This window comes from Hippoglossus hippoglossus, chromosome 2, assembly GCF_009819705.1.
Source record: "Hippoglossus hippoglossus isolate fHipHip1 chromosome 2, fHipHip1.pri, whole genome shotgun sequence".
Lineage (NCBI taxonomy): Eukaryota > Metazoa > Chordata > Actinopteri > Pleuronectiformes > Pleuronectidae > Hippoglossus > Hippoglossus hippoglossus.
Genome location: NC_047152.1, coordinates 8,159,761 through 8,177,317, shown reverse-complemented (window position 1 = coordinate 8,177,317; position 17,557 = coordinate 8,159,761). Strand labels below are relative to the sequence as shown.

General features: G+C 44.2%; 2 protein-coding genes across 3 annotated transcripts; one reads left to right on the top strand and one right to left on the bottom strand.

The window, feature by feature from the left end:
* Positions 1-394: 394 nt before the first annotated feature.
* stk24b (serine/threonine kinase 24b (STE20 homolog, yeast)) lies at positions 395-8,500 on the top strand. 2 transcript variants are annotated; one of them, XM_034607337.1, is made up of 11 exons: positions 402-1,191; positions 3,137-3,367; positions 3,689-3,745; positions 3,982-4,090; positions 4,410-4,567; positions 4,752-4,937; positions 5,025-5,173; positions 5,286-5,409; positions 5,659-5,727; positions 6,125-6,261; positions 6,517-8,500. In XM_034607337.1, exons 1-11 carry the CDS (start codon positions 1,150-1,152, stop codon positions 6,554-6,556), a joined length of 1,302 nt encoding a protein of 433 aa, XP_034463228.1. In that variant the 5' UTR covers positions 402-1,149; the 3' UTR covers positions 6,557-8,500. The 2 variants fall into 2 exon arrangements, with proteins under 2 accessions (XP_034463236.1, XP_034463228.1); XM_034607345.1 differs by lacking the exons at positions 6,125-6,261; positions 6,517-8,500 and adding an exon at positions 5,842-6,061 and having other exon boundaries at positions 395-1,191; positions 5,659-5,809.
* Positions 8,501-8,753: 253 nt separating this feature from the next.
* Positions 8,754-16,205, bottom strand: slc15a1b (solute carrier family 15 member 1b). The gene is made up of 23 exons (XM_034606833.1): positions 15,988-16,205; positions 15,739-15,773; positions 15,490-15,574; positions 14,995-15,136; positions 14,651-14,770; positions 14,463-14,562; positions 13,886-13,976; positions 13,712-13,795; positions 13,291-13,373; positions 13,066-13,152; positions 12,858-12,947; positions 12,668-12,712; positions 12,543-12,575; positions 12,361-12,449; positions 12,071-12,152; positions 11,860-11,976; positions 11,638-11,775; positions 11,437-11,483; positions 11,176-11,283; positions 10,968-11,082; positions 10,745-10,882; positions 10,474-10,581; positions 8,754-9,576 (listed from the first exon to the last, which is right to left on the bottom strand). Exons 1-23 carry the CDS (start codon positions 15,992-15,994, stop codon positions 9,328-9,330), a joined length of 2,193 nt encoding a protein of 730 aa, XP_034462724.1. The 5' UTR covers positions 15,995-16,205; the 3' UTR covers positions 8,754-9,327.
* Between the last annotated feature and the right edge of the window lie 1,352 nt (positions 16,206-17,557).

The window sequence follows — 17,557 nt, the reverse complement described above, 5'->3', positions numbered from 1 at the left end:
ATTCCTATATATTTGTGTTTATATTATTTTACTCCTTCAACAATTTTATACAGATTATGTACTTTATGCAGAAGCTTGGATCTACCTTTGTGTTTGAAATGTGCTTTATAAATAAAACTGCCTGGCCTAAGGTGCATCATGAGTCCAGAGATTTTACGCATTGCTGCATGGGATCCAAGAGGCTTTAATGCACAATATAACAGTTTAATAATATATAGTTTATTTAAGACTTCTCACCATTTGGACCAAATCCCCAGCTCACATGTAGCTGTGTTGTTTAGTGTGGCTCTGCAGAAACAGACACTCACCTGGAGATATTAAAGCCCTTGGCTCCACCTGACTCCAGCTCCATCACCTGGATGAGAAGAGGGGTCGGGGTGTTGTTGTTGATCCGGATCCGGATCCGGATCCGCCCAGCCTGGCGTCACGGGCACCGACAAGATGGCCGAGAGTTCGGGACGAAAGTGAGAGGGGGGAAACAACAACACTGGCGGGCGATCCTCGGCGCGGATGCCGGAGCTGTAGCCGGAGACGAGTCGGTGCAAAGTGAAGAATAAACCGCGGGGGGATCGCTGCACCCAAGCCTCCGCTCCGTGGCTGACATCTGCGGCATGCAGGCGGATCCAGCTCCCAGTCCGTCCGCTGACAACGTTCGTCAGGTCGGCTAGCAAGCGAGCTAACCATGCTAGCTAGCTGACAAGCCTGTCAGCGAGAGAATCCGCGAGCACAAAGTGACAGTTTGGCTCATTGGGATAAAAAATCTGTTGTTGGATCCTCGTTTCTGCAACGTGGACTTTGCTGCAGCAGCATGTTTCCCCTGAGTTTGGATTCAACCCGCTAGCTAACGCATAGCATCGGTTAGCAAGCTAACATTGCGGATTTCTCCAGGGTTAGCATTAGCTAGCAGCAGCCCGTTAGCTTGCTCAGCTGTTTTTTGGGGGACTTGGGTTGTTCCGACGCAGGAGAAGGAGCTCCGGTGTGTGTGGAGGACATTTCCTTCTCCTAAAAGCACCACCCCCCTACGGGTCTGGGTAAACTGGTCCTGGAGGGTTGCTGACATTCAGCGGGACTGTGCACAGAGGTGAAGCCGGGGAGGAGCTCAGCGCTGCGGCCGCTGGACGAGGCGCACATCCAGGCAGCAGCAGCACCATGGCCCATTCTCCCGTCCAGGGACACCTGCCAGGGATGCAGGTAAGACGGCTGTGTGTGGGGCTTGTAGTGGAGGTCAGTGCCGGAACAAAATGTCCACTCCTTCACTCCTTGTTTTGGTTCGTGCACTGCGCACTTACCTGGTATCCAAGCTGCAGATGTAGGACATGTTGTCTCTACTCATGGGATCACAACGACTATAATTTGCAATCTAATGCCACGTCTTGTCGAGACAGGAATGGAGATGCACGATTCAGATATTTCCTCCATCCCTTGAAGGCAGCAGAGCTCTGCAGATCAAAATATAGAAAAACATGAGAATAAGGTGAATTACAAATTGTGCAAAGTGAAGGAAAGAAACTAGATTAAATTCAGGCATCGAGTTTCACACAAACAGTCAAACACAAGAGCATAAGAATAAGTAAGTCAAATCATGGTACAACAGATGTGAGTGTATATTTAAAAAGAAGTCTATGGTCACACATGAGCCTCGTTTCTCGCCTGCTATCTTTAGGATGGTTGCTATAGGGGGTAATTGCGTTGCATAGATAACTAGAGGAGATAACTGCTCCTAATGTAAATGGCTTGGTGCATCACATTGTATTCCCTGGGCCGGCTTGTGGCAGGCTTATCTGGTCTGGAAGTGCAGATTCAGAATCTGGAGAGAACATGCTGGAGACGAGACAAACTGCAGACACCCACTGAGGAAGGCTTCACTCCATTTAGGACATTTTAACGGCGATTAGAAGGTTTTTCTGTCTCTCCATCAAGTACTGAGGTGATCCATCCTGTAGTTTTTGCGTAATCCTGCTAACTAGCAGATATAGAGTGCAGAGGAAAACAAACCATCCTGTGTGGAGGTAACTACAGGACACTGAGGCGAGTGGAATCAAAGTTGTTGCTTGTGAATTCAATGCAAACATTGATTTTAATACAGCTCCAACTCCAACAATGCACATTGTAAGTTTGCAGCAGGAGTCAGTATTGACCAGAGGCTCTTGTTCCAGTTTCACCCCCCTGCTCCCAACAAAGCATCCCTCTGTTTTATTGAATAACTCATTACTTTATCACCTCTTCATCTGCTCTGCACCACACTTTCCTCACAAATCTATTTCAAGGCACTGACACGATCTCCTCTGGTGACACAAGGATCCCTTCTTTTGTAAGAGGGCTGTTTTTCTGCGAGCTCAAAACATGCGTATCGACCCTCTCCCTGCTCAAAAGAGGTCATAAAAGCAAGTTGTTTTTGTCAGCGACCGCTCTTGTGTTTCCCACATAACGGCCTCTGGAGAGTTAAGTCATTTCACTTCACTTCCTGCGGCGTATGATTAGGTTTTTTCATTCCACGCTCAGATATACACGCTGCACTGTGCTACCCCTGAAAAGTTGGAAATACAAATTCAGAGGTCCTTTGTCAGACTGCCGTTACACAGTTTGAAATAATAGCCTCAAGATACATTATAATAAGATGTCTCTATCATACATCACTCATACACTACCAGCACAGGAGTCAGGCAATATTCCACATATAATTTGGATACGTTTTAGGCTGTTGATAGGACAAAACAAGACATTAGACATTTAATAGACTAATCAATACACTGGCATATATCTTCAATTTGAATCATGTGAATGGGATGAAAAAGGACGATAAACCCCAAAGATACAGTTGGATATTGAAGGACTAAAATGTAATTCAGACACATGTTTTGTGTTATTTCAATTCTTTTTTAATCCGCATGTTATTACACTCTTTCCCTTTCATTCTCCTGTGTCGTTTTCTGTACAAAAACACAAGGTGTCGCAATGAGTGAATTAATGTATCCTGTAAGAATGGCCCCCTGCTGGCGTTTCCTATTTACTCCCCGACATTCATTTCCTTTCAAACGTTCCTTTTTATTTCTGTTTCTTTCCTCTTTTTTTTTTTTTTTCAAACCCCCTCCTTCCCTTTCCTCCCTGCTTTGTTCCCCCTCCCCATCACCGCCAGAATACCAAAGCGGACCCGGAGGAGCTGTTCACCAAGCTGGAGCGCATTGGCAAGGGTTCGTTCGGCGAGGTGTTCAAAGGCATCGACAACCGCACGCAGAAAGTGGTGGCCATCAAGATCATAGACCTGGAGGAGGCCGAGGACGAGATCGAAGACATCCAGCAGGAGATCACAGTGCTGAGCCAGTGTGACAGCCCCTTCGTCACCAAGTACTACGGCTCCTACCTGAAGGTGATATTTGTTATTTTACCCCATAAACCAAACCTCCAAGTCTTCAGATTTAGTGACACTTAAAAGGATTTCTCTCTTTCTACCCACGCTTGCCCCTGAATAATCCTAAATTAAAAACAGATTAGTCTCAGTTGGTTTAGACGCCCACCAAGCCCACCCCCCCCTGCTGACATCATAACCTGCATCCTGGCTCTTGACACCTCGCAATAAGCCAGTAACCCCGTTAATGAACGAGCTGCAAATGCACTAGAGCCCTTAATGACGGCCTTGTGCTCATCACCGACAGCTCATTCTCTTCTGTCTCTGTCTCCACTGTTCCAGGACTCTAAGTTATGGATCATTATGGAGTATCTAGGAGGAGGCTCAGCATTAGACTTGGTAAGTGATTCACAGTGTTACTCTTGTTCTGAGCTCTGTACTTCTTTCCTACTCATGTTAACTGGTTTAATGACACATCAGAAAACGCCTAACGAGGCCCAAAATACTTCTAACTTTCATTTTCCTATTTTATTTGTCAATCTTTGTGCCTCCTGTTTTGAATCTGAACAAAAGTAGTATTTTTATCTTTGGCCTTAGCCGACAGCTGCAGCTCACCATTTTTGTTTGTCCTGAAGATGGAGCCTGGATCCTTGGACGAGACCCAAATCGCCACCATCCTGAGGGAGATCCTGAAGGGCCTGGAGTATCTGCACTCGGAGAAGAAAATCCACCGGGATATCAAAGGTAGCCGACGGACAGAGAGTGCTGCTGTTAGAGGACACAGGTTTCAGCTGACTAAATGGCATCACACCAATATCACATAACACGTTAATGGCATTGAGTCCACTCAGGGTTTCATTCATTGTGTAGCTTGTATGTCAGTGGGGAGTGGAGGCGAGCACTAAAAGGCTTTTGACAGTTGTTTCCCTGTTTATTAAATAAATTGGCGATGCAGATAAACGGCTTTGACAGAAGCGACTGAAGACGTAGGGAAGCTTCTCGCTCGGTGTCTAGTCTGAGTCGAATCACACCGTCTGTCCTTCGTCTCTCCCCCCCCCTGCAGCCGCCAATGTGCTGCTGTCCGAGCAAGGGGAGGTAAAGCTGGCAGACTTCGGCGTGGCCGGCCAGCTCACCGACACCCAGATCAAACGCAACACCTTCGTCGGCACGCCCTTCTGGATGGCACCCGAGGTCATCAAGCAGTCGGCCTACGATTTTAAGGTACGTTCAAAGCCACTGATGTTTATTCATACCCTACACTTCAATACAGCTTCTCCAGAGTTTTCGAGCTCCTAGAACAGAGAAGTTTGGAAACACTGCTAGACCCATGAAAGAGGATCTCAGCTGGGAGTCCAGGGAAGAAAATGAAGTAGTAAAATTGTCAGTGTCTCCCTTTGCATTCCAGGCTGACATCTGGTCTCTAGGCATCACGGCCATCGAGCTGGCGAAAGGCGAGCCGCCGCACTCAGAGCTCCATCCCATGAAGGTTTTATTCCTCATCCCAAAGAACAACCCGCCGACACTGGAGGGAAACTACAGCAAACCGCTTAAGGAGTTTATCGAGGCCTGTCTCAATAAAGAGCCCAGTTTTGTAAGTGTTTTCTTTGCAGATGTGACTATTTACTCTGCACAGGCTTTCAGTCTCTTTTTCCCTGACTCATTTTCTTCTCTTCCACAGAGACCAACTGCCAAAGAGCTGTTGAAGCATAAGCTGATTGTTCGCCATGCGAAGAAGACCTCGTACCTGACCGAGCTGGTGGACAAGTACAAGAGGTGGAAGGCAGAGCAGTCTCGAACCACAGAGTCCAGTTCTGATGAGTCTGACTCGTAAGTTGCTGTTTTCAGAATCCTAATTGATTCCTCTGTCTTTCTTACGAGTCGTGTCTGCATGTTATTGCTCTCCACTTAGTGCTTTCCTGTTTGGTATCTGTCCAATCAGAGAGCAGGATGGCCAGGCGTCGGGAGGGAACGACTTTGGCAGTGATGACTGGATCTTCACCATCCGAGAGAAGAACCCCAAGAAGCTGCAGAATGGGGAGGGCCAGTCGGGGGCCGCAGATCAGGTGAGACCAGTGGTTGTCTCCCGTCCGAGGTGGACAGTAGAAAAGGACAAACCTGTGTCTTGTTGTTTGTGTCAAACAATTCAGAAACGCAAAAGCCGTCCTCATCACACTTTTAGAACTAACCCATGATAAGATGGTGTGGTGTTATTTGGGGAAAGCTGCCTGCTGTGCTCTTAAAAGAAACCCCCCCAAGGTGAAGCTGTGTTACTCCCACTCCCCCCATCTCACATCTCTCTGTTTGGTCCGCAGACGAAAGACATTCCAAAGAGGCCTTATTCACAGAGCCTGGCCACAGTCATCACTCCTGCATTAGCTGAGGTAAGGAGCTACATGTGGATAACAAACAGCTGGGCTTGCCACAGATTAGTCTTGTTTACACTCATGACTTCTCTACGTTGGAAATAGTGAACTGACACGATCCCAGCTGAACACAAGACTCAGAGTGGAGTTTTCCGAGGGTGTAGTCTGTGCCTGAACTGACCTGAGGCTGCTTTCACTGCTTATCTTTTTGGGTTAGTTTGAGTGGTAAAAACTGGGTCGACGGACCGCAGGGGGTCCTTGAAAGTCCACAGGCTCAGAACAATATGTAAATGGTTTCATTCCCCAGCACTGAACAAATTCATGGGTGACTGGTCTGATTAGAGGCTGTATTTCCTTTTCTCTCTTACACTGGTTACTGAACATTTTCCATGATCTACCTTCTCCCCGCTCTCAGCTGAAGGCAAGACAGGAGCAGGTGAACGGGAACCCCATGGTCCTGGACGAGCTGAGGGAGGCCATCCTGCTGGCTGAGGAGTCCTACCCCAGCATCTCCGACTCCCTGGTGGCCCACATGGTCCACAGGCTGCAGAGGTAACAGTTCCACTCTGACCCAGGTCAGACCTGGTATATGAACATCCGTTTGAGAGCTAAAGTAATGCCCGACTTGTCCAATAACAATAACGCCAGGTCGGCATCTGTCCTGCATCCTTTGGCCTCTTTTAGCTCTGGATTTAAATATACTCTGATGTTCATCTGATTTCATCAAACAGATCTAGCATTTGTTTAGTTTGAGTTGCAGACAGAATTTACTAATCTCTGCCAAATCCTGTCTCGTGCTTCCTGCAGCTTCTCCACAAGCAGAACGTCCTCCTCCTCCTCCCCATAGTGATTCGCTCTCTGCTACCCGCCCTGCTCTCCCAGGCCCACCCCCCCCAACACCACAGCCAGTTCAGAGGGTTTAAAGTCAGGGGGTCAACGCATTCAATACCAGTTGACCATGTTTGAACTCCCGGGTGTGGGGAGGGGGCCACCAACCCAGCCTGTAAAAAAAAAAAAAAAAGACTGAACTCTGAAGCGGAAGATACTTTGGAGAGCTTCTTTTTGCCTCTTAAGACAGGGGGGGCAGCAGAACCCCCCTCGTGGATTTGGCTGTGACTCAAAAGTCGGCTCAACCCGCCGGGAAAAACGACAACAGCAGCCAAGTCGGACTCTGGGCTCTGGACTCAGAGTTTGCTCAGCAAGGAGCTGAAGATCTCCCCCTAAAACCCAGACGAGACTGGAGTCCCCTTCTGAATGCAGGCGTCATATCCCCAGAACCTCTGAAAGCATGCTTGATGAACCTGCAGGGATATCATCTGAGTGTGCAAGCTGCGTGTGTGCGTCTGCGAGTGTGCGTGCGTGCATGTGTGCTCTTGCGTATGTAAGACTCCCTGTTTAGGCAAATTGCAGCATTCTTAATGAAACCTCAGGTAAAGTGCTTTAAGTGGACTTTGTCCTCCGAGGCAGTGCGAGGAGGAGGATGGGGGAGGGAGGGTGTCGCCATGCTGTACATGATTACAAGTCGTCATTGCGGGAAATGAATCACTGTGTACAAAATGGTCATGCACATTTTGTTGATATTGATAATGTTTAAAAGTAGATATTTAAAGATTTCAAGAGTTACTCCGACGGAACAGAAAATGCCTTGCCTTTATAAGATACACACACACACACACACTATGTTCTGGCATTTCATCACACACTTTTTATTTACTCGTCAGTGAGTGAGACTCAGTTCAGTATTCATCAGTGTTTTGTCTCGGGTGTGACCGAGCTCCGATCTCTCATTTCAATCACCTGCTGAATCATTAAACTAACTCTGATACTAAGCTGATTTTGTTTAGAGGCAGAAACTTTTCCTTAGTTTTTGTAGTCAGGGAGGGGAGCTCCTTCCTGTGCTGATGTTTAGACAATTTAAGTCAGTTTTTAAATTGTTTAGGACAAGAATGAAGGTCGACGTGTCAGCAGCGGCTCTTAATAACAACACAGGAACCACTATGGTTCGAAAGGTGATATCATGTGAAGTATTATTTTTCCGTTACGTTACTTGCAAAGCTAAAGTGAGGGCTGAGGACCGTCGCAGGCAATCTCATCATGACACTCGCTCATGGCCAAACTAAACCGTATATCAGGACACGCCAAGCTGCAGAAACCAACGCCATCCAGATCCCCTCGCTCCAGACGTGCGTGCTCTGACTTCCACGCCATGCTATAGAAGTGCCATGTCCTCTTACGCTTTCACCAGATGTTTGTAGTATGATTTGCACCTTTTTTTTTTTTTTCTCTCCTAAGTTTCAGATCAGTTTTTTTTGCACTTTGAAAGTGTGTCGAGTATTTAAAGAAAAACTGTAAGAGGAGGAAAAAAGAACCACAAAACGAAAAAAGTTGCTAATAGCCATGTTTTACTATATATGTTTACTTAAGAGTTCCAGAATTTTACTACTGTGCTAACGCAGCAATAATGTTGAGGAGTTGCATCAAGACGCACTTGTCAACACAGGGATTGAAAGAAATTAAGAAATATCTGATATTTTTATAACTGCAAAGAGTTAAGTATGGAAATATGGAATGCTTTATGGATATGGGCAAAAAATATCTATACCTTACAGAAAAACATATGCTACGGAAATAACTACAAAAATGTGTACATTTGGTCTCCTTTATCATAGCTGACAGTTTATAGTACTGTATATAATCTTTGCTTGTGTCATTTGAGAATTCCCAAGTTAAATGTAAGCTCCTTGTAAGCTTTCAAAGTGACATGAGAAATAAAGATCTAATGGTAACAGAACTTGCACGTTTTTCATTTTCTTCTAACTCCACGAGGAGGTGGACATTTTAGTTTTTTTAGAGGTTTCATGTACTTGATGGATTGGCAGCGACATTCATTATTGTTATGGCGGATTATTACGGATTATTACGCCGCCCCTGTGAGCGTGACACATTCCCATGAGCCGCGGCTGCACTTTTACTGCCAGTCATCAAATATCGACGTTAAAACACAAACAATGTGTGTGTGATATTGTTCACATAATTACAAAAGGGTTTGTACAAGGAAAAGGAAATTTATTTGAAATTAAGCCATTACATAGTTTTTACAAAACTACTGCTGATATAAATATTTACCAACAACACGAGTACGGGTGTTTTTTTCCTTAGGGGGACAATAGACATTTCAGACTTAGATTTTAACCTGAAGCTTGTGATAAGGTCATGCATACAAAATAGTGACAGTATATTACAATACATACAACACACTGTGCTTGGAAATAAATACAAATGTTGGAATGGTTTCACATTAAGATGCTAAACAAAAAGAAATAATCATAAAAAGTAATTTACAACAGCAAGATGGAAAATTAATAACCAGCAGAGATCCAGGGATTTTAATTGTTTGAGTAACGTCTTTAAACGATTGGGAGATAATAGTGTTTGCCGTGATCCTTCACTAATAGCGTCCAGCAAGAGCTTCCCCATCGAAGCCCTGTTTGTGTGTTCTTCACGTTTTCTGCACCATTTCCCTCAGGTCATCCATTCATTCTAACTGCATGTACAACAGTGCATTGCCAAAATGGTCAAAGAGGCGCAGGCACTCTCGGGCACGAAAGGGAGGTGGCTTTACATCTTGGACTGTGGGATTTCCTCCTCGTCCGAGCTGGAGTCAGAGGAACTGCCCTCGTCGCGGGGCTTGACCTTGTCCTTACTGGCCATCTCCATCGAGTTCTTCCGCTTCTTCTCATCGGGACTGATCTCGGCAAACTGGGCCTCTATCTTGGTCGGGTCGATGTAGGTGTAGTAGTGGGCCATGATGGCGAAGATAACGCACACGACCATCAGCAGAGAGGCGAAGAGGATGTACTCAGCCCACTAGTGACCACAAACACACACACAGCGTTAAAGTTGATCTCAGCCCAGGACATTTTTGGGGAACTGCACTTGATGAGAGATATTAGAGAAGATTCTAATATGTGTCCATCAAATATGGAGCTGGAGCCAGGAGAGGATTAATTTAAAGACATAAAAATGTAATTCCTATGTTCCCGAGCGCTACACAGCACATAATGAGAACCTGAGAGAGATGCATCTGTTTAATATGAATGGGAACTTGTGTTTTCTGTTCCCCAGCACTGGTGCATGATTTCTACAGAGCTACACTTTAGGGACCTCAGCATATTAGAGTTAGAGTTGGGATTAGAGGTTTGGGTCATAGCTCCACTACACAAATCTGGAAAATATTTAAAAAATAGGTTGCAAAATGTTACATTAAGGGATTAAGTTAATTTACACATGAAAATTTGAATGGAAAGCTACATTATTAATGGAGTTAAGCATTAAAGCCCTAAAACGAAGTGAAATTAGCACTTTTTTTATTGTTGTTGCATTAATATAATATGAGTTATTTATCAGACTCAAGTTATATGGTCGGGAGATTGGGGTCAGAACTGCTTTTTGGACACATGAGGGCAGCAGAGAGTTTGGACAATAGTGTTAATTACATTAATTATATAAAGGAAAACCTTGAGATGAATGTTTTTGGATTGTGTCACAGCAGGTTTACAATGAACCTTAAGGACATGATGTCATTCCATTGCAACTTTTAGGAGAAATACTTGAGTCCTTGAATTTGCAAAAGACACAGAAACTTTATCTTCTTATTCAATCAAATGCATTTACATCCAGTTTCATGCACAAATTATATGCATTTACTTGCCCAGGGTCAGTGAGGAGAATACACGTCTACTGTTAGAAATAAAATCCGCCCACCTGATCTGGGAGTTTTGCAGCCTCTGCGATAACAAGCACAATGATGTTCCCGACAGCCACAGTCAACAGCCATCCAGCCTGCAGCACGGCCTTCATGTTGCTCGGGGCCTGCAGAGCAAAACGACATTAGGACTGAATGTTACAGAAAACAAAAGACACGCATCTCAGGATAAACTTTAATATCCGACGTACGACGGAGTGTTAGAGTCATAGAAAGAGAAGAGCGGAGCTGCCTGGTCCGTGTCAGATACATGATGAAAGCAGCCTCTACCTGTGAGTAGGAGAACTCCAAGCCGGTGACAGAGAAAACCACCTCTCCCACAGTGATGAGGAAATACTGAGGAATCTGCCAGGCCATGTGGATGGTGTTGGGCCTGATGTCCATCACTGATCGGATGCTATCTGCGCACTTCGGGACAAAGACAGAAATCCAGATGAGCCCCCTCAGTGAAAAAGTGACATATACTGTGACTCAAGGTGTTTTCACCACCTACATTTGGCCCAAATGTGAACGTGGGCAGGATCATCAGAGTGTACGAGCTGCCGAAGCCCAGTTCTTGACTGTAGATGCACTCCTCTTCAGCCTCATTCTTGATCCGGAACTCAGCACTGACACGGGAAGAAAAACAGCATTCAGGGCAAACATCCTCTAAAGTACAACTGCATGTGACGTATATGTATATAATGAAACATCAGTCTTACTTCCCCTGTGGCACGTCGACGTATATTGACATGCTGTTGCTGGTGATGGCCTTGAAGTCCAGGCTACCCATTGTGGCATTCAGAACGGAGCTAAAGCCGTTCAGGAATCTGAGGGAAGGAGAAGTCAGTGCACAACAGGTGAGAAAACAACACTTTAGAAACAATATAACAAATCAAAATGTAATAGAACAAAAAAGTACTTGTGTCCTCTCAGGCCTTCTACACAAACGCTTACAAGCTTCGTAACAATGTGAAACTTGCCTGATGGTGTTAGCTCCTTGTTCCGGCTTTTGTGTGGTGTCGTTGAACTGCAAATACAAAAAGATACTTTAGATATTGTCCACATCTTTTCATATAATCAGTGGAGAAAGGAATCAAACTTAATTAAAGTCCAACTGAAATCACATTTAGTCAAGTATGCTGATCAAGTTTCAACCCTGTACATTGGCCAGGTATACTCACAGTTTCAGTACTCGGTATAACCCCATCCTGGAAGATGACGATAGTATATCGAGAGCCATTCTTCAAACTGTTCGGGTAGGTGGCGTTGGGCAGGATCAGATTGAACGAGTCATCGAAGGTCAGGAAATCCTCACTCGCCTGTGGGAAGAAAAACATTATTCAACGTCCATACGTCTCAGAGCACAGCCACTAAGTCTTAATAAGTCTGAATTGTTGGTGTACCGTGTACGCCTCCAGGGTAAAGTTGTTGGTTCCTGCTTTGATGGGCAGCGACGTGTTCACCATGTTGATGAACTTGGCTTGGCTCACAGAGTCTGATGGGAACTTGGGCAGGGTTTGCTGTAGGAGAGGAGCAGGAGTGTTGTTTGTGTGAGTTGTGTTTCACGAGGTGCAGGTTGTTAAAAGATGTTTCTCATGTGTGTGTTGTGCTCACGTCGATCTGTATCTGGACCAGAGCAGCGGCCACGAACGCCAGAGCGGCGAAGACCATCCCGACAGTCATCCTCCGTAACGGACTGCACACACACACACATTTGATTTCATGTCCACATATTCAAACACATCAGGACACAAAAAAACATTACACCACAACAAACCTGTATACTAGTATCTCAATGATTTATAACACTTTATATTGTTTTTCTCAACTATCAAATCCTCTGGTTCTAATCTGGTGTGCGATAAATATAAGATTTCATCGTCAACTGTTAAAATCGAACTCACGTGAAGTTTACATTGCACTTGGCAATCAGTGGGTAGAGCACACTGTCCACGATTGGCACCAGAATCAGGATCAAGATGGGGTTGACAGTCTGGTGAGAAGAAAGTGAGTTGCTCCTTTAAAGCTCACGCTGTCAGCGTGTAGACACCAGGACAAGTAAAATGTGACAAACGCTTTGTCTTACCTGCATCTGATCGGGCTGGATGATGAGGACTCCCTGTTGAAGAGGAGAAGAAGAACTTTAAATGAGGCTTTATTGTGGTTTGAGCAAATAAAGTGGGATTTTGTAAAAAAATGCTGGAAACCTACAAAGTCCCCGTCCATGGTGGTCGCCTGGAGGGTCCATCTCGAGCCCTGAGGAGGAGACACAGCTCTTATCTTAACCGTTTTCAGACATGAACTCCAGAGCATGCAAGAGGTGTTTCTGTGTATGCCACAAGATGGGAATCGCACACACAATCACATACTATAGTGTGTGAGGGAGCAAACAAGTAGATACCTGCTGGTCAAAGAGAGCCCAGAACATGGGCAGTGGGATGTAGAGGAACAGCACCTTCAGCACCATCTTCACCTGAGCGATCAGGAGTTTCTGGACAGAAATAGAGAAAATATCTGTTTGTGTTTGTGTGTGTGTGTGTGTGTGTGTGTGTGTGTGTGTGTGTGTGTGTGTGTGTGTGTGTGTGTGTGTGTGTGTATGCTGCACTTACCGCGTATTTCTCGTCTGCCCAGTCCATCCAGTGTTCCCTCTTCGGGTACTGAGTGGAGCGATGCCTGAAGCGGTTCTTGATGGCAAACTACAGGAAGCAGAAAGGACATTTTAAGCCTCTGACTGAAATGTACACTGCAACTGAGACTGTGAACAGATGTGAATTCCAAAGGTTTGATTTGAAACCATGTAAAATCTATTCTCATGCTTTGAATACATCACTTACCCCGATGCATTTGCAGACTTTCACCATGATGTTGCCTTGAGGGGCCGTCTTATTGTACATGCCACTTCCAACAATGAACACAACTGCAGACACACGCACATATTACACATATGTGAACATTAAGGTCTTTGTCAAAGGAAAATATTAATTGTTAATTGATTGTCAATTGATTGCTGTTTAAAATCCAGGATTGGTTAATGAAGGTGAAGGAGAAGCTTTCATTTGAAGAATGGTGAATAAAGTCTATTACTTTTTAGTGGGAAAACAACATGAGACCATTCATTGTGATGATAAACTATTAGTGTTGTTTTCATTTGTCTTCTATGTCTGCAGGGTATGTTTAGTGAATCCTTCCTCATTACAAACAGCACTGATCTGCAGGTAACAACCAACAGCTCAAAAAGAAATGGAAAGTTCTTACTCAGAGCGACGACCATGAGAGCGGCGGGGACACCGAAGGCCAGCGGGTAACACTTTTGCTGAGAGTGAATGCCACATTCCTGAGCTGGAAACCACACAAAGACATTAACACACGTTTGCTTCAAATTCCACATTTGTGTCAATCCCATGTTTCATGCTCCGCCGCCACGCTCACCTCTGAGGATGGGGGTGATAATGGTGGACAGCAGACTGCCAGCGTTGATGGACAGGTAGAAGATGGAGAAGAAGGTGCCTCTCTGCTTCTCCTGTTGGACACAGGAAGTCAAAAGATTCTTGGATGCACTTTTTTCTTACCTGATAAAACCTTTAGGCAACATTTCAGCAGTATCTTTAATATTAAGAGATAATCTCTGTCCCCGGCCTTGAACAGTGTAATAAAGTCTGATGGGACATGTACCTGCACTTCAGTTAATAAACAACCAGCTGGAACAAAACAGATACAAGAAGTGCTGACGAGAGGACGAGAGATAGCTGAGTGACGTGTCTGTTTAATTGCACACTCAGAAAGAGAGAGATAATGCTTGTGTGCAGCCTGTGGTGTGTGCACGCATGCATGTACATGAGGGACAGGGTGGTGTCTATGTGTATGAGTGTAAAATGTGATTTTACAGGAAAGATTTTATAGAAAAGGTTCTGGATTTCATATTTACATCTCGTCATTAATATTATATTTATGTATTTATGGAGATACATGGTGTTCCTGTGATTTGTTCCCTTTCCTCTCTGTGTACCTGATGGTCTCCAAACTGGTCTCCACCAAACGCAGCAACGCAGGGTTTGATTCCTCCTGTTCCCAGGGCGATGAGGATCAAACCCACCATGGACAGAGCTCTGAGGGGACAACAGCACAGACACAGTGTCAGTACCTGTTTGTGAGTGTTCATCCACCGTACTGCTGTTCTGAGCGGGCTCAACTCACACGTGGAGGGGCATGTTGTCGGGCACGCCATCCCTGTTGGTATCTGTGATGTCGTGGATGGCACTTACAGCCATGACGATTTGTCCCACGGTGTAAACAATGGACAGGTAGATGATCGTCCTGTGCACAGGGAGGAAGAGGAGGAGGGAGGAGGAGGGAGGAGGAAGGAGCGAGTTAAACATCAGATTCAGAAAGATAAGATACACAAGGGTCAAAAATCCAAGGATCAAACTTAACAGCTGAGCCACAGGTTTTAATGTATTTAACATGTGCAGCACGACACCATGTGTTCTGCACCGTTTAATAAGCCCAATGCAATCCTGCCTGCAGCCTTTGGAACTCACTTGAACTTGCCGAGCCACGAGTCGGCCACGATGGCCCCCAGGATGGGCGTCAGGTAGCACAGGGCCACAAAGGTGTGGTAGATGGTGGTGGCGAAGTCATCGTCCCACCGCAGGAAGTACTTGAAGTACAACACGAGCACGGCTGCACGACAGCGAGGGAGGAGGAGGAGGGATGGAGAAAAGTTAGCAGTTAGATTTGTTGTAATATTACTGCCATCTGGCACACCTTCCTCGGTGTGCCAGATGCCTCAAACATCTGTACAGTGCATGAATGAAAATATGATATAATATAAAGTAGTTAATAGACTCAAAGTAAAAGTTATAGCACATCTTTTGAGTTTAGCAAAGTAACAATACCTGTAGGATTAGACGTAATTACAATACTTGATTAAATCTACTTTCCACCAATAGGTGCAGGTGAGGCAAAGGAAAATAAAACTCACTCTAGAAACATGAATAAAGTCAAAAGGAAACGATCCAGAACAGCCGACTCACCTCGCATGCCATAGTAGGAGAAGCGTTCGCAAAACTCATTGACAACGATGAAGAAGATGCTTATTGGGTAGCCACAGACGGTGGCCTGTAAGGACAGGAAACATACGTTATGTACAAGCCATTATCAATGAGAAGCTTTTTATACTTTAACCAACCACTTGAAGGTGGAACTTCCATCCTTTCAGTCTTGTTTGATATCAAACAGTAAAGAATACATATTACAAACAGTATAGTAAAGGTTGGACTTACAGTTTTGGGCCTGGTCTTCTTCTTCTCACCACTTTCTGCAGAAATAAGATGTTTGAAATGTTATTATAACTATAATTGCCAAATACACTGGTTAGGTATATACGTTTTCCATGTTTTGCTGAAATATAAGCTCATGGACACTGTGAAAAAGGAAGAAAGAAATATAATGTGGGATATGAATGAAGAATATTCCTCAAGAAGTTCCAGTGTGAAAAGTGTCCCAGTCCCAAGGTCCCTCTCCAGACTCACCTGCCATGGCTGCACTGTGTCCCTACTGGTTCCTTCTCCAACAGTATCCTTCAACAAAGAGAGGCAGTGAGACCAGCGATCTCAGTCCAGACCAGCGACACTAAGACGTAGCGGAGGCCTGAGCGGCTTCTTATATGACCTCCCATCAAACTCCTGCAATGCCCACTGATGCTGGACTCCACGCAGTAAAGTCGCCGGCACCTCCCAACATGCATGTGTGTGTGTGTGTGAAATGACTTTATGGCAGTGGGACCTCAGTGAAAGGGTCTTGCCTCACAAGACCTGGATTCGTCAGGTAAACTGGTAATAAATATATAATTGTATTTGAATAGTCTTAAATTATTGCCTGCATCGAAACTTTTTAAAATCTTTTACTGCTTTTATTTTTATTAGCTTTTGTGCAACTCTTCTTTTTATTGTTCCTGAGCTTTTTATTTATTAACTGCTTCTATGTGACGCTGTCTCCTTCACACTTTTGTCTTAACAGTGCAAATGCATTTTTGCGAATGATTCTGTATCTGCTTTGTCATTAACCGCAGTTTTTGAAGGTGCTATATAAATAGTTATCATGTACATGCTATGCAGATGTTTTCATTTTACACCTACACTGACATACTATCAGATAATAAGCACTTACAAGGTAATTGTATCTTATGTAGATACAATTAACTGATTTTTATTTTTATATTCCCTTGTGTTTAGATTACATTCTTACTCATTTCTAACTTTTATTGATGTGCATATTTACCTCCGCAGCTGTAGATTTCCTTGAAGTGTAAGTAATAAAGGATTATCTAATCTTACTATCATTGCACTGTCATAGTCATAGAGCATGTGATCGGTCATAATAAATCAATAAACACTGGCCTGTCGTTTCAACCAACTAATCAGATCACATTTAAAACAGTTCTACAAATTAATACATTGCAATGTAAATTAATTCCAGTATTTTAAAAACATTTCAAGTTCACATACCTTGTATGATCGTGCAGTTGAACCCTTTTCCTGTGCACTTAAACATATGTATGAGGTTAAATTGATTATATTTGTTTAAGTTCTCGGACTAGTTTCTCTGGTTATACTGTATATAAAGATGGAAGACGTGTCCCCAGTCCCTCCCACTATCCAGAAGTGAAGCTTACATTTCCAGATCTTTTATGTCAAACTCTCAATGAATATTCAGTATTTTGCACAATTAACAAGATATTTAAACTGTTCCAGAAGCTACAGGTTTTCTTAATCACAACTAGAAATTACATATTTTTTAAAATGTGTTATGTTATCTCCATGTGCCCCAAACTGGCTTTTTATCTATATGTCAGTAAGACAGTAAGAACCTTCAGATAAATAACATGTAAACAGATCAAGCTTGTATAAATCTTCCCTAAATTATTGTGTATTTCGCCAAATAAAAACACACACAATGAAAAACTTGCAGGACTCACGCCGGACACATGATGTGTAGCAGCTCGAACCTCTGAAAAACAGTGACAGTGTTTGTCCGGTGAGCCAACGGGACACAACAAGGTGTGTGTGTGTGTGTGTGTGTGTGTGTGTGTGTGTGTGTGTG